This window comes from Diabrotica virgifera, chromosome 9 (genome assembly GCF_917563875.1).
Source record: "Diabrotica virgifera virgifera chromosome 9, PGI_DIABVI_V3a".
Lineage (NCBI taxonomy): Eukaryota > Metazoa > Arthropoda > Insecta > Coleoptera > Chrysomelidae > Diabrotica > Diabrotica virgifera.
In genome coordinates, this window is record NC_065451.1 from 203,606,194 (window position 1) to 203,619,214 (window position 13,021).

Genomic DNA, 13,021 nt, shown 5'->3' on the forward strand with positions numbered 1-13,021 from the left:
ACCAAAACAGTAAGATTATCCGAAGACAGAGTCAAGCTCATAGATGAATACCCAAGACCAACGAATTTGAAAACATTGAGAGGTTTTCTTGGCACGATTAATTATTTTAAAAAACTGATTCCCGATTTGAGCCAAATGGAAATCCCTCTGATAAAGTTGCTTAAAAAAGGAATAAAATGGAATTGGAAAGAAGAACAGGAGGAAGCTTTCGAAACATTAAAACGAGAATTCGCAAAAGGAACGAAAATATACCACCCCATTTACAATTTACCTTTTATACTCCGAACTGATGCGTCCATACAAAAATTTGCAGGAGTTCTGTCTCAAATACAAAACGACCAAGAAGTGCCGATATGTTTTATATCGCGAGTGACTAAAACACATGAGAGAAAATATAGTGTTACAGAATTGGAGTTTGCCAGTGTACTATATTGCGTAAACAAATTGAGGTTTTACTTATTGGGAGCAAAATTCACAATCGAAACAGACCATGCAGCTTTAGTACATATCATGAAGAATAGATTAGTAAATAATAGAATACATAGAGGTATTCTATTATTACAGGAGTATGATTTTGAGTTCCGATATATAAAAGGAAAAGACAACATAATAGCCGACGCTCTAACACGGGATGAGGACACGGGAAAAAAGGAAACAATTACTCTACAGGTGGGACTAAATAGATTAATACAAGAAGAAGGGATATATTCGTTAAATGAGATAAGGACAAACCAAGAAGACCTAGAGCAAAGAGAGAAAAGAAGAGCGGAAGTAGAAAATGACATATATTTTAAGAGAATAGACGGAAAGGAACTATATTTAGTGACACAGACATTGGCCGAAAAGATAATAAAGAAATTACATGAGGACAATGGGCATATCGGTAGCAGAAAAGTTTGGCTCGTTTTTAGGGAAAATTACATCAGCCGACAGGATTACTGCATTGCAAAGGAAATTACCCAGAAGTGCGATGTATGTCAAAAATATAAGAGTCGGAATTTCAAAAACGAAAATGTTGCCAAAAATATTGAAGCCCGAAACAAACTAGACATTGTAGCAATAGATATGTTAAGCGATCTAATTATGACCACTAAAAGGAACAAACATATTCTGGTAATGGTGGATGTGTTTTCAAAATACGTAAAATTATATAGTTGCCGCACCACAAAGGGGGAGGAAATATTAAGAAAAATCGACAATTTTATAGCCATAGTAGGAACACCAAAAAAGATCCTACTGGACAATGCAACGTATTTCCGAAATGATCGTTTCAAGGGACAACTTCGAGAACGAGGAATAGAGACAAATTTTGTCAGCATCAGGCATCCACAGAGTAATCCTTCGGAACGATTCATACAGGAAGCGACGAAATTTCTTCGCATTGCAACAGATGGTCAACATCGCCACTGGGACAGGAAAATGGCGGAAATAGAAAGGTATCTAAATACAATTCCGAGCACAGTAACAAAAGAGACCCCAGAATACATCATGAAGGGTGTATTGCCGATAAGGCCATGGGAAGACCAAGAGCCAAAAGAATATCAACAGGTGATTGAAACCGTACAGAGAAGATTACGGCGAAGCAACGAAAAATATATCCAAAGACAGGAACAAAATAGAAAAAGAAGACCAGTGACTTTCCAAAAGGGTGAAAAAGTACTCGTGAGGGCATTACGAGTATCAAATCTTCCTGGTGGCATTTGCGCAAAGTTGATGCCTGTTTTCGAAGGCCCGTACATCGTGAATAATGAAAATGGGATAAATAGTTATGAGTTGAGGCACAGGAACTCGGAAAAGATCCGAGGAATTTATAATATTCACGATGTATACAAATATCACGAATAAAAGACAGAATTACATGAAGTAGATAGTAAGTTAGGGTATAAGACATAGATTAAAGTAATGAAATATACAGGGAGTTGGTTTTGCCTCGAGAAAATTTATTTAAAAATGCAGATAAATTTTATCGAATACAAGGCGGGGATTTGTTATATTTCTATTTGATATAAAAATTAAAATTTGATAATTATAAACAAAATTCACTTTAATATAAAATATTTTTAATTTTCTCAACCTCGGGCATATAAATTTAGAACAACCTGTATACAACAAATTGTTATATTTAATTTTAAGAAGTGATTAGAATAAGCGTACGAAACTCGGAACAATGTGCTTAGATAAACAAAGTGAATGACGCGTACCATTATCGTTCTTCTCGGAAGGTCGATCATTAGCCTATGCTAAATAAAACTCAGTGAAATAGATGATAGTTCATTATCGTTTTTCGCGGAAGGTTTCGATCATTAGCCTATGCTAAATAAGATTCATTTGAAAGAGAGAATAGGTCATTAAAATTTGTAAATAGTTAGAAAGTATTTTAGAATGGGAATTAAATATTTTCTTTTGAAATCCATTAAGCATATTTAGAAAGATTAAAAATTGGTTTTGAGGAATATTACGAATGAGAGTTGGTGGTGGAAGATTGATTTGTGAATCTGGAAGGGATATTTAGAAAGTAGGTGAATGAATGACAAAGTGGGATCAGAATGTTTTGAGCTGTCGAGAAGTGAAGTCGAGTAGTAGACGGTAGTGTTCGAGGAGTGAGAAAGCCGGTGTAGTTCCGTGAGTGTGGAGTATCTATCGTGGAACGAGAAGTAGGCCAGGTCAAGAGTAAAAGAACCTCCTTGAGCCCAGAGTGTCCCGGTAGCTGATAGCAGTTTCGAAAAAGGTAGAACACAGCATCACGACACAAGCAGGAACGAGAGCTATTCGAGCTAGTTTTCAAAGGAGAACATCACTAGAAGCCACGGAAGTAAGTAATTAATTTATAATTCGCCCTGAGATTGAAAACATATTGATATGTGATCTGGTTAATTAATTAGATTAGTATTAATACATTGATTAAATTAAGTAACATATAAGAATATTATCTCATATCAATAATCAAGATCACATCAATAATTAATATGAAATGTATGCAATATGTAGATATGTAAATATTTTCTTATTAAAATGCATATAATATAACAAAATTACTTTTTTTTCTTGAGAAATTATTGGTAATTATAGCTTTTTCGTTGTTAATCCGAGTGGTCATCCTTAATCCACTGGTTGAATAGAAGTTTTATTGGCGTCAAGAAATGGATTGTTACATTCTTGTTTTTTTCTCTCCTTTTCGAATTTAACAAAGCCATAATTACATCTTGCAAACAAGTAGGTACTCTCTGAGTGAATTCTAAATAAACTGCTTCTAACAATTTTATAACAGGCAACAGTGCCTTTGTGTAGACAAATAGAAATTATTTTATGACCCATGCATTTGTCGGCCATGCTAAAGATCGAATTGGTATTCGTAACAAAGTAATAAATATTTATTACCCTAATAATATCTAATCCAGCACTACTTACAGGCCGTTGACGACAAGCCATAATACCAAACATAATTTAAATTTTTGTAAAAAAAATATTCTTTGACCTGCAAAATATGCTAATAAGCGGTATTATCTAGCTAGATCCTATTCCAATAAACAGATAAATTTATTAAGGCGTAAATGGAAATGTTTCGGGAACTTGAATTTATATTCCATAAACCGGGATATTCCTATAACAGGGATTCTAATAAGCGGGTTCGACTGTATTAGTATTCCAGGGTTAAAATAGATTTTTTCAAATTTTGCATATGGATCTAAAATTTATTCTGAATATTTTTTCAATACCTTTTCGCCCAATCGAACGAAAAATTTGAGTTGTGTTTGGACCCCCCTCAAGCACATTTCCTGGCTACTTGCCTGCACGAGCTCGTCAATAAAATTGACTTTGAAATAATATAAAAGAATTTGCTGCAGTCAAATCAAGAAAAACACCCATTTAATTCAATTTAGATTTAAGCTATCGCCTTCTAGAGCGTATGAGCGTATGAGCGTAGGCGCAAAATTTTGAACCATTTTTTTTAAATGTACTCATTTTTTTTTCGAATCCTGAAAAAACTAATAAATATTTTTGAAAAATTTAAACGCAGAATGAAATATTACATTATTACCCAGGGCCGAAAGTCCATTAGAATAAACAAATCAGTTACAAGAAAAATAAAATTTGAGTTCATGCAATTTCTGTTGTTTTATTACAAGTAAAAAATAAAAAAATATAGATTTGTTTCATAAGTGGATAGGTATAGTAGATTTAAGGGCGCTAAAATATATGCCGCACGCGGGCGCCGCTCAGCTTTGCGGGGGCTCTGACTGTGTATATTTAAAAAATCTAACGATTTGAGAGGGGCGTGAGTAAATGGACGAAGCACAAAGTTTCACAAATAGAAAGCGAATATTTCACGAAATGAACATCAGATCGAAAAACTGAAAAATACTTGTTTAATATTTTTCAAAGATCTATCGAATAACACCAGACACGAACCCCCAAAGAGGTGGAGTGGGGGTTACTTTAAAATCTTAAATAGAAACCTCCATTTTTTATTGCAGATTTTTTTGGTGCAACTTTTGGCGCAAAACAAAATGTTTGGTAGTGCTTACTTATAATGCAAATAATATTTTTTTTGGAAACTTGTTTTTTAATTTTGATTTATAATTTTTTAAATAAATTAAAGGTCGTCAAATTTAATTTAGTAAGTCTTATATAAAAGACTGTTTCTTCAGCTTTGCAGAAAAAAATTGTAAAAGCCTTAATATGAACATGAATTATCGCAGCACTTAAAAAAGTAAATTTTGAGCAAAACTAAAGCATTTTTAATTATTTAAACAATGATCCCCTCATATGAATCATATACTTTCTTGAAAATATCTGTTTTGACCAGAACTTTGATAAGAAATGTATTCCAACCTGTACGAAATTACATTTTGATTTACATGTATTGTATTTTTATTTGATCGGTCTATTTAGTTTGTTTAGAGATATGTAGCTGTATATGCATTCTCTTGTGATAAACTAACAACTTTTGAAACCGGTCAGAGTGCTTATAGCGCTCTTTAAGCGAACTGAAATATACGACGGCTTTGGTTTCGTTTTGTAACGAGATGGTTATCCATATCGTTGGTTTGAAAGAAGAACGTCATAACTCAAAAATTGCCATTTTTTAGGTTTACCCTCTAAACAACTATAAATGTTAAACTTTATTATGAGAAAAATTGTCAGAAGTTGCACTCATCTAATTACCGCTAGATGGCGACTTATAACAGTTTGACTTTGTCAAACCCATGCATTACATTTTATGGAAGAGCGTCGCAATATAGTTGTGTTTCAGTTGTTGTGGAAGTTACCACTGTTTTTTGGAGAACAGTGTTACAAGTTAAAAAAGGAACGTATTGTTTTGGGGATTTTGTATTTAATTTTTAATGCAAGACAGTTTAGTCCAAGTATAAGGACAAAGCTTCGCAATTTTTACAGAATTGATCGACTTGCCTGAAAATTTGAGAATAAGTAGCGGATAGTCCAAGGATCAAAATCTATATGATGCCGAAAGGCGCTTTTACCATGGGGGTGGTTGCCACTCCATCTGGGGGGTGGAAATTTTTTATTATATTTTGACCACAAAAGTTGGTAAAAACAATCATTCTAAGCAAAAAACGTTCTATATATTTTTGTGATGAAATTAATAGTTTTCGATTTATACGCTATCGAAAGTGTTAGTTCTATATCAAAAAAATCAATGTTTTGAATAAGTTTTCTGCTAATAACTCCAAAAGTTTTCGTTTTATCAAAACTACTTTACTTAACAAAAATGTACCTTTTGAAAAAATAAACAAAATCGTTTTTTTAAATTTTCTTTAAGACCAACAGTAATCGAGCTATACTTTATTATATGTTAGCTCCTCTTCGTGAAATGCTAAATATTGTAGTTTCAAAGTCAAATGACGGGAAAACTATGCACTCTGCGAGGATAGCTTGTTCAAACTAATTTAAAGTATTTCAAAATATCTATCTTCAGAAATAGAAAAAAAGTCTCTAGCTCAAAAATTAAGTAACATATAATGAAAAGAATTTCAGTCCCTATTTTTTTCAGAGAAAAAGTAATCGGAAGCAACCGCCCTAATCACCACCCTAATTCAAATTAGTCATTGACCTTATTTTGACTTCTTTATTTATGTATTATTAATAGTTCCTAGAAGTTTGAGCGGCCTAGAATGATTGGTATTAAAAAAATGAAGTTAAAAGCGAATAACGAATTTTTGTAGTTTGGAAAAAAAATTGCTTATTATTCAGAATAGAAAGATTAGGATCAAAGATACGAAAAAATGTTTAATATAAAATTGTAGCTTATTTAATTCCCAAGAGCCTGATTTGCAAAAATTTTTTCTAGGGCAAAAATTAATGAAGTATTGACAATTAAAACTTGTAATAAGATCCAAAAACCACCTTTACCAATCCTTTCAAAGTCACCTCTTTTTGCGACTGGGGACTCTTAAAAGATTTAATAATAATACGCTTATAGATCTTGTAAAAACATAAAAAATTATTTTTTAACATACTTTCTAAGATAAAAAATAAAAAAGTTACTGTTAAAAAATCAATATATTTTTTTGAAAAAAAAAGGAGAAATACGATTGGAAGCATAAAAATGTAAGTTAGCGGTGTTTTAGTCATTGGTCTTATTCATTATTCTTTATTTATGTATTGTTAATAGATTCTAGAAGTTTAAGTGGCTTAAAATGATTAGTTTTAAAAAAACTAGAGTAAAAAGCGAATAACGAATTTTTGTAGTTTGGTAAAAATGCCATTTTCTTCAGAATAGAAAGATTAGCATCAGGGATACGAAAAAATGTTTAAATATGAAATTGTAGGCTATTTAATTCCCAAGAAACTGGTTTGAAATAGCTATTTGTATAACAAGGGAGGAAAGTGCTACTTTTCCTCGCGAGAATGAAGTTTACTGCCCGACGCGTAGCGGAGGGCAGTAATCATTCAAGGGAGGAAAAGGCACTTTACTCCCATGTTATACATATGGTTTTTCCACCTTCCTCAAATAACGTCATTTTTTCATTTCTACTTCATTTATTTACGTAACTAACCAACAAAATTTATTAGAACCAAAACAAACAAGTAGGTACAATATAACTGTCAACTGTCACATATAAGTCAAATTATTAATGTAAACATTGTTAAATCAAAATAACAATTTACTGTTTTTTACCATTCTACAAAATACAGTGTGTTTTATAAATAAACGTTAAAATGTATAGATACTTACGTAATAGAAAATAGATATTGTACAGGGCGTCCATAAGTTGTATTTCATGAATGAAATACCATGACGTCACTTTTACTTTTCCTCCCTAGGGAGGAAAAAATTTTTCCTCCCTAGGGAGGAAAAGTACAACTTTGCTCCCTAAAATCAGGTCCGGAAAAGTATACTTTCGGTAGAGGTAGGTGGAAAAAATTGTTTCTGCGGCAAAAATTGAGTGAATCGTAAATGAGTAGGTACAATTGGTAAAACATTGACTTTTTCTATATACATAAAACTAACACTTTCGATAGCAAATAAATCGAAAACTATTAATTTTATCAAAATAATGTATAAAACATTTTTTGCTTAGAATGAACGTTTTTATCATGTTTTGTAGCTAAAATATAAAAAAGAATGTGTGTGTACTTTGTACGCACGAAAGAAGATATTCTTCTATTATATAGGTAATTTCAACGAAGTAAATATACTTAACAGGTTATTTGTATTTTATTTAAAAATTAAACTAACTTTTTTATCTACCACTTTCAAAAATTTTTTATTAAAACAACCAAAAATAAAAAAAATGAATCGCCCAGGATTCGAACCCGCGGCATTCCAATCACGGAGCTAACGCCCTACCAACTACACCAGCGAGGTCCTTCTAATTGACATGTAAGTTTCGGATATAATTACACAACACGGCGAGACATAGTATAAAAATGTTATGCCTACATAATATGTTATTATTGTACTACAGAGAAACACAAATCCAAAAACACAAGAATTATAATAAATAATACATTTACTAAAAAAACTAATATATTCTTTTAATGACTTATTTGCACGGATACAGATACATAAATACCTATCTTGAAAGATTAGCAAGGAACTACATACTGTCTGTGTGCGCAGGCGCGCAGATTTATGTACAATTTTAACCTCAATCGAATCGCGCCTAAAGAAGAATATCTTCAATAATAAATTTCCACCCCGAGATGGGGTGGCAACCACCCCCATGGTAAAAGCGCCTTTCGGCATAATATAGATTTAGATCCTTGGACTATCCACTACTTATTCTCAAATTTTCAAGCAAATCGATTCATTCTGTAAAAATTGCGAGGTGAAAAGCTTCGGTTCCTGGGCAAGTTACATTTCGTCTTAGGTAAGTATTCCTTACAGGATATGTGCGTTTATATAGAATTATTATCTGGGCTGCTTTATCCATTAGGCAATATAGGCAGTTGCCTAGGGCGGCAAATTGTGAGAGGGCAGCAAAAATACTGTACAAAGAAATATTTGTACATAAAAATTAAAATTGAATAAGAAGTATGTATGTTCATCCATCAATGAAATAGAAGTGGGCATTCACTTCTAAATAGAATAAAACAAATTGCATTAATAACAAAAATAAAACAAACATAACATTCTGTGATCTTAACAATATTCATTCAAAAAGAGCGGAAGTCATAAAGTTAGTGATTATTAGGCCACCGGCAGCTGGGCAAAGGCAGTGGGCCATTGAACATTTCAATATTGCATATTTTGCAGAAACTAAAGATTTGACTTGTCTACAGTAGGACATCGAGTTAGAGTTGGGATTTTCAAACTGTATTATTACAAGTAGATATGGTTCGTGTTGTCGCACAGATATACTCCAGGGAAATAAGCAAGAAATAGACCATGTTCGGGACACTGAAATATCGAGGTAGCTGACTACTTTTTTAGTTATTGTTGACTTTTGCCCTATAGGATGAAAACCTACATGTTTCCTGCCTAGAGTTCGCGTCCGTTTTTTAATTATTAACAATTTAGTGCAATCAACTTGATTTTTTACAATTTTTGCACTCAATTAAAAAGCTAAATAGTTGACATAAAATTGCAAAATGTATTTTTTTAGAACATTGAAAATCCTTCAAAATGACGATTTTTGAAAGTCAAAAAGTTAATTTGTTGCTTCGCAAACTGCAAAATAACTGAAAATCGTTATTTATTGTTAACCTTTACTAAAACTAACTTATAACTGTAGTGTTTCACTTAAAGTTGGGTATTGGGGTACATAACAAACACTCAAAATTTGAGACCGATCCATTAATTAGTTTAAAAGTTATTCTATTTGTTTATCCCAGAGACCTTTGTTTTGCAATAACAAATGACAGAAAATAATGAAGATAGGACAATTCTGCGTATGCTATATGAAAGTAAAAAAGTGATACTATCAAAATGTATTAAGAAAAGATAAAAAATTATATAATATAGTAAAAAATCCTAGTTTATAAACATTTAGAATAACTTTAAAAATATTGTCCGTAGAAAACATTTTTTTCATATTCTAAAAGGAGATATTTTACTAAAATTTTTAAAAATGTAATTCAAATGGTGACTAGTCATGGTAAGTGAAGGGGGAGCTACTGCTTTGATTGCACTAAATTGTTAATAATTAAAAAACGGACGCGAACTCTAGGCAGGAAACATGTAGGTTTTCATCATATAGGTCAACAATAACTAAAAAAGTTGTCAGTTACCTGGCGGGAGCCGGTGGGGGATACAACGGCCTACTTTATTACCCAAGTTTTTTTATGTATTTTGTCCCGTAGAACACGAATTTTTTGATGGAATCCGGAACAGTTGATCCGGATGTCGATAAGATTGTTAGAAACAAAGAACTTGAGGAATTACATAACAGTGATTCTTAGCAAAACAAAATCTTTATTTGGAACATTGTAAGCAAAAAATATTATTACAAGTTTTTTCGTAGGATGCATAGTTTTTGAGATAAACGCGGTTGAATTTTCAAAATATCGAAAAATTGCAATTTTTGAACCCGAATATCTTTTGATTAAAAAATAAAATAGTAATTCTGCTCAACGCATTTGAAAGTTTATGTCAAATTATACCGGTTTTGATTATTTGCATTGCTAAAAATTATTTTTTTTATTGTTAAACAAAGCTATAAACACATAGTGCTTGAGTAATGTTTTCAATGCATCTCTCATTTAAAATCGAACGAGTAGGCATGCCTACAAACAGGCAATTTCTACGTATTATGCATTAAAACGCATGTATTGGGCACAGGTCAAAACGCTTAAACATACTTATAATAGTAATATGTAACATTACGCCTGATGTAGAATAAAAAATATTTTTAACATTCTTATTTAATTAAAAAATTCTGCTTGCATTTTTTTTCGCAAAAATGGTACATGTTTGAAGGGCGGCTACTAGAGAATTGCCTAGGGCGTCATTTGACCTAAACGCGGCCCTGATTATTATGAGCAATACAGTAACATTTCAACAAATTTTGGGAAAACTGTTACAAATGTTAATTACAGGTAGAAAGGTGAGAACAAGAAAGGTTTTTCTATTTATATTTAAATGATAATAATGGGCTCTTTAATATTGTAAAAGATTTTACCTCTTATTTTTTACCTTACCAAAATTATAATGAAAACTAGCACATTAAAATTTTAAAACGTCGCTCCTGAAAATTGGAACTTTTTGACTTGTAACAGTGTTCTTCCAAACCAACGATATTTACAACAAAATGTATTCAGTCAATTTACAGACTTACCAACAATTGGAGTACGAAATTTGAATGCCAAGCTATTCAACAGCAAATTTACGTTGTAGGCCACTTGCACTATCAGCAAATCAAACTTATCATGCTGATCATTGATAATGTGTTGTACTGGTCCATATTCCCAGATATTCATTGTCAACTCCTTTCCTGCATGAAGCAGGTAATCCAGTCTATGCAACGTTGAAGCCAACTTGACATATTCGTTTGGCCACCCGTACTTTGATAGTATATCATACGCGAAAGGAATGTCTATTTCTGTCAGATTTGTTAAACTTGGGTCATAAAGGGGCTGAGGAGTAACGACGGTAACATTGTGGCCTCGTAACGACAGCTGTTTCCATATCGGTTGAAAAATTATCTGGTTACTGTATGAGGGCGTGGGAAAGAATCCTAAAATTCTTACGCACTGGATAAAGCTAAATGAGTTTAAGAGCACGAACAATACAAGCATGGTTACTATGGTTAGTTCAAGTTAATACACGATTACTTAACGTTTGAAATGTTTTTCTTTTGTATTTGTATTAATAGTTATTAGGCTGTTAAAATTATTTGAAATTGCCATTCCATTTAAGGAACTTTTACATAACTCGCTTTTTAATGTATGTAAAGTGGGATATTTTAAAAGCTAGCAATTTTTACTTAATTATCCATAAATTAAAAGTATTTGCAAGTCACAAAATATACATGTAGGATTCTTTAAAAACAATCGTAATAAAAGTTCGCGTGATGTTTAACAGTTTTAATTAATAAAATAGACAACTATTATAGATACTATTAAATTGACGAAGTGTAAAATGATTGTGAAATTGCGACTAAAATTTTACGAGTTCTCACAAAAGAAACTGTCTTTGAAATAATCGCGTTTATCTACTTAATATATGACCGGCTTGTCAATATACAAGTACGTCTTAAACTTCGCGTCCTTTCGATTATCGCCAAATACAGCCTCTTTCATTCGAATCTCAAAATCGACTGACTCTCGCACCCCTACGCTAAATAAAAATCTCTTACATCTAATCTCCCTTTTCCGTTTTCCCCTGAGAATCAACCTATTAAATATTGGTTCAAAGTATATACCGACCTTTTCCAATAAACGAAAACTATTAAAATTAGTCAAGGCGGCTACTTGTTTATCTTGCTTCCAAGGGCAAGAACAGAACAAGTGGGTCGAGGTGGAGGTGTAGGTCGCGGTGGATGCTACTAGTCAAGTCGCGGTCGATGTCGACAGCACATAGCAAGGAGGTCACCTGCGCTGTCAGTCGAGCTAGAACCACTATCAAGTGAAGTAGTTTAATGAAATTTGAATGACAAAATGAACTGTGCTTTTGCGATGTTGTGTCAGTCAAGTGCGGATAGTGATGAAATGTCAGCTGTAAATAATCAGATCCTCCTTCATATTTCAAAAATTTACTGAATTTAATTACTTTATAAATTCAAAAATAAACTGAATAAAAAAAGGGATTATATAAAAAGTATCAACTCAGATAGCGCTGGTAATGACAACTTGGCTTCGAACGGACCAATCACAGGAAAGCATCCTTGTAGGCCGCGCAGTAGACATCCATGTAAAACAAACTCATTTTATTTTCAAAAGCATCTATCTGTAAACCACCTGGATGGCATCGCGCTAAACTTCAACCGCGACTTACCTGCTCTGTTCTCTTCCATTTACTAATGCCCAGTTGCACCAACAGACTGTAAATCAACTGATTTGCTAACCGTCAATTCGACGATTTAAATCAATGATCAATGGTTATTTTTCAAACGGGTTGCACTATAGGGCTTTTCATCGATTGCCATTTGTTTCGAGCTTCTGTCATGTGTCACATAATATTAATATATTTACGTCATACGTTATTGGTATATAACAATGATACAAACTAGAGACGTATGACGTAGATATATTAATATTATGTAACACACGACAGAAGCTCGAAACAAATGACTGTGAATGAAAAGCCCTATTCAAAAAAACTGTTGGTTTACAAACCGACAATATATAAGCACAGAATAAGGAACAAGTTGTTTCCTATTCTGTGATATAAGTGGCAACATCGTACTTCATTCGATTATTTCATTCGAATCCGAGTGTCGTCTGTCAAAAAAGATTGTCAAAGAAAGTTTTGTTTGTGTAGTTTGTAAGGTTATGTCAATTGAATTGAACTATATTGTTTTGTTTTCTTTCAATTTTGTTTGTATTATACTTATCATACTTACGATGAAAATAAAGGAAGCCACTTCTCTAGTTTAGAGAAAGATATAATTTTAGA

General features: G+C 32.5%; 1 protein-coding gene across 1 annotated transcript; it reads right to left on the reverse strand.

Annotated features, from left to right (window-relative positions):
* Positions 1-10,725: 10,725 nt before the first annotated feature.
* Positions 10,726-11,202, reverse strand: LOC126891611 (UDP-glycosyltransferase UGT4-like). The gene has a single exon (XM_050660793.1). The coding sequence runs from the start codon at positions 11,200-11,202 to the stop codon at positions 10,726-10,728; it is 477 nt and encodes a 158-aa protein (XP_050516750.1).
* Between the last annotated feature and the right edge of the window lie 1,819 nt (positions 11,203-13,021).

Coding starts and splice junctions, on each gene's coding strand:
- LOC126891611 (XM_050660793.1), bottom strand. CDS start 11,202: ATGCTTGTATTGTTCGTGCTCTTAAACTCATTTAGCTTTATCCAGTGC.